Genomic DNA, 3942 nt, shown 5'->3' with positions numbered 1-3942 from the left:
TACAAGTTCAAATTATAATTCGGTGTTGATAAATTTTCAGGTAGAACATGTTATGAAATACGAAGATATTAATGATATTAATGAAACTGCTGTAATTATCAAGAATGGAGGATATTTGTCAGATGTTTTCTTAATTCTACAGGAATATCTTGGATTCAAGTAAATTATGATTAATTTATTCAAAGTTCTTTTATACGTTTAAGTAATACTGTATTAACTAATAACACATTAGTAATCAATTAACCATAAAGCACTATAAAATATTATTTATTAATCACTGTGTTTTAATATAGGTTCAAATTATATACATATCTAAAATTTTCCTCTATAATTTTTTATTAAACGTGAGCTTAAGTAGCAGAATTAATCAGCAAATCTCTATTCGAAATGCGCTCTGAAGTAACAAATGTCAGCAAGATTCGTGAGACCGTTATAATGCAGTGCGATCGTAAGGGCGGGAAAACAGGAGGAGCTTTCAGAAATGAACAACGAGCATTCCTGAAAGCTCCTCCCGTTACTACATAGAATGGCTGTGATTTTAGATACAGCACTCTTGGTGGCAACGACAATTGCTATCGACCGCTATTTTACTTTATGTCTAAACATTAAAGTCAATACCACGTGTTAAGCAGGATTTCCACTTTAGAATCTATTTTTCTCATTTAAATCTATATTGTTTTATTTCGAATTTATTTATTTTCTAGACTTTATTATAAAGGTAAGATCAGAAGTTAAACTGGTAAGTATAGTACTTAATTAACCTTCAATATACAAATATTTTTATAACCTAACTACAAGACAGGTCTTGAAGGGCTTTACTCTCGTCTATATGTTTATTTATGGTGTACTCAGGCCAATCTGATCCGTATCATACTCGGTACGTTGTTGATTTTTTTCGGACAGTATATTCATATTTTGCAGAATATAAATAGTGGTCTTTATTTTTATTATAATTTCGCTTCTAGGAACGGTTTNTTTTTTTCGGACAGTATATTCATATTTTGCAGAATATAAATAGTGGTCTTTATTTTTATTATAATTATAATTTGTTTGCGAAGATTTTGGTTTTAACTTATAAAAATATTTACAATTAAAAATTACAATTTGACCTTTATCATCTTATGAACCACATTGTTGAAGTCAACCTTTTGTTCGTTATGTCATTTAAAGAAATGTCTAGAACTAATTTCATTAAATATCTTACTGGTAAGAATTAATTATATTTCTTTCTTAAAACAGAAACTTAAAAAATTACTGAATTTTAAACCTAGCAGCTTGTGAAAAACATTAAGCAACGGGTTTCCTAACTTTTCCGGCTGTTGTAAGATTTTATTTCAAAAATAACGTTTTATGTTTTTAATTATTATCGAATGGCAAAAGGCATAATTTTGGGTGGTAGTAACTTTTTTATTTAAAAAATTATAAATATTAACGAAAAATATCTTCATTACATGCAACCTTTCGCGAGATATATAACACAACACTCCTTTTACCACTAACCTACAAAATTTAATAACATCACTGCTCTTTATACACAAGTTACCATGCCAAATTTCGTTTCTTACAAACTCTAACAAACACATATATGAAATATTTTTTCCCTTCCCATTTTCAAACGTCATTCCTCAAAAATTGGATATTTGCAAAAAACTTGACACGATTCCAATAATTATCTTTTGTTATGTATACATAACAGCCAAGAAAGTAAAATTAAGAATGTTTAGAAATTCATTTAAATTATCGTTACAGAATATTTTGTCTTGTTTAGCGTTTAAATAAAGAGTTAAAGAAAGAAATGTCTTGTTATTTACTTTCGAAAATTAAAAAAAAAAAGTAAGCAGGATCGACCGTACCTCCATTCCTTTCCTTTGCACACTTTTAAACAACAAATTAGAATATTCTAGCTCCATTCCATTATACAGTGCAAGTAGCACAAACCCTTCACTAAAATCAAATTGGCAGACTTGTATTCAACATTTGTCAACATGGCGTCACTACAGACACTATATGCAGTATATTCTAGTTCGTTGTATAGGAAGTAATGATGTCACAGGAAGACAGCGTGTTGACAGAGTTAAAGTTAGTTATGATGGCACCACTCAGTTGAGCGACATTTACATGGTCCACTGCTGAGGGTGTTCACAATTGCACCGTGGAACTATAAATGAAGTTAATTATGCTAGTATCAACTAAACTAAACTAACTCAGTTACAGTTCACGACAGAAATGTACGCAAAATGCAAATACATTGACTATGCGTGAAACGATTGCGCAGCTCAGAAAGTCGATCATATTTAACGTTAGAGCGTGCTACCTGTCATTAACCTTAAGCCCATAACCCGAGTAAACTCGGGCAAGTTACATAGCGTTACGAACACATCGGACGTTTGGGCTTCACAAATTTTTTATTTCAACTTCTGGAATGTTTTTTAGGTCCCCAAATTTTTTCAAAATTTTTCCCCCAGCGAAAAAATATTATCGCGATTTTAAAAAACCTTTAATAACGCGCGCTTCACGCTTTATTTCTTTTTAATTGTTTTTTAATGGGAGTTTGATATCACATTTTATTCATCGTTCTAAAGTTGTAATGCACTGATTTTCCTTCAGTAAAGTTATTTAAAGCTAGTTTCTGATGTCAAAAACGACCTCCAATAGTTTTTTTAATTTTTTAATTAATAGATTTTATTATATATAAGTTTATTTAAGCCGGGGGTCAGAAATCGCAATAAAAATTTTAATTTTTTAAAAATATTTAAAAATATACGGCCAACTACTACTCACCCTACTATAAACCCATTGCCTCCCGAGACTTCTATGAGAATGTCCCGGGAAATTCGACTCCAGCTGTGTTCAAGGTCATCCAGCTGTGTAAACAATGACTCATTGGTGTTATATTTCACAGAAAGACAAGACAAAGGAAAATAGAATTTGAAGCTTTTTCTTCAAAATAAACGCATTTCTTTCTTTTTTTTCAGTTTTAAGTATTTATTACGTTTAATTAATTTAATGATTATAAAATATCAAAAATGTCAATGTCCTTAAGGGGTTAATGACGTTCCAGGTGGACTGTTCCGATTTCGTGCAATAGGGGTGCGGAAATCGATCAGAGGGACGCGTTACAGCACTGTATGTTGATAATACTAATTGCTTATCGCTTTTTTTAATGCTTAGCATTGGCTGTTTTTCTTTTAAAATCGTAAATGTGTTTGCAACTTATCAGGAATTATGATTGAATCTGCTATTTTCATATTTTTCTTTTTTTTTTCGTTTTATTTACGTTTATTTCTCTGTAATTAAAGATGATACAACTTTAAAATAAACAGATCAGGTCTCACTTGCCACTAGATTATCTGAACATTCACTGATTGTCGTTGGTTCCTTTGAAATCAGAAAGGAATAGTGTTTCAAAGTCCAGTGTTTATTGTTTATGTGGTAATGTGAGTAGAGCAGAAGAACTCACTTAATAAACCGCCAAGTGTTTTATTACAGTTTAAACAACTGCTCCCCACTTGTTATTCTTAGTAACTAGAGATGTCTGTCCAGGTCAGTTAAACTTTATTACTTTCACAACAGGGTGTCAAGTGAGCTACACCCAATCCCCGCTGTTAATGACAACAGCGCAGTAAGTGTCTTATTACTCTGTAAACAAAAACTTCCTTCCCTGTCAGAAGTGGGTCAGATATGAAGGTTATTGTTTAATTGCATTGAATGTTGTCTTTGATATTTAAAAATCAGTTTTGTCAGAACTGTTTACTTTTAATGCCTTTGTTATAAATTATTTCCGCTTCGGTTATAAAATTGTTTTTATCATGTTTTAAATCGATTTGTTTTAAATTATACTTATATGAAGTTTATGAATTAAAATTGCAATGACAATTTCTTTCCTTCAAGAAATATTTATTGATTATACAGGTCAAGTTTACAAAAATCTTTTTATATCTC

At 30.7% G+C, this 3942-nt stretch overlaps 1 protein-coding gene across 1 annotated transcript in view; it reads left to right on the top strand.

Annotated features, from left to right (window-relative positions):
* The first annotated feature begins 52 nt into the window (after positions 1–52).
* LOC111616294 (glutamate receptor ionotropic, delta-2-like) overlaps positions 53–3942 on the top strand; it is a 7991-nt gene continuing 4101 nt past the window's right edge. The window contains exon 1 of the mRNA XM_023357725.1: positions 53–159. Within this exon, the coding sequence (XP_023213493.1) occupies positions 53–159 (107 nt within the window). The remainder of the gene's footprint in view (positions 160–3942) is intronic.

Source organism: Centruroides sculpturatus, unplaced genomic scaffold (genome assembly GCF_000671375.1).
Source record: "Centruroides sculpturatus isolate CEXI.00-Female unplaced genomic scaffold, Cexi_2.0 scaffold3100, whole genome shotgun sequence".
Taxonomy (NCBI): Eukaryota; Metazoa; Arthropoda; class Arachnida; order Scorpiones; family Buthidae; genus Centruroides; species Centruroides sculpturatus.
Note: the sequence above shows the minus strand (reverse complement) of the source record. Positions and strands in the feature narration are given on the sequence as shown.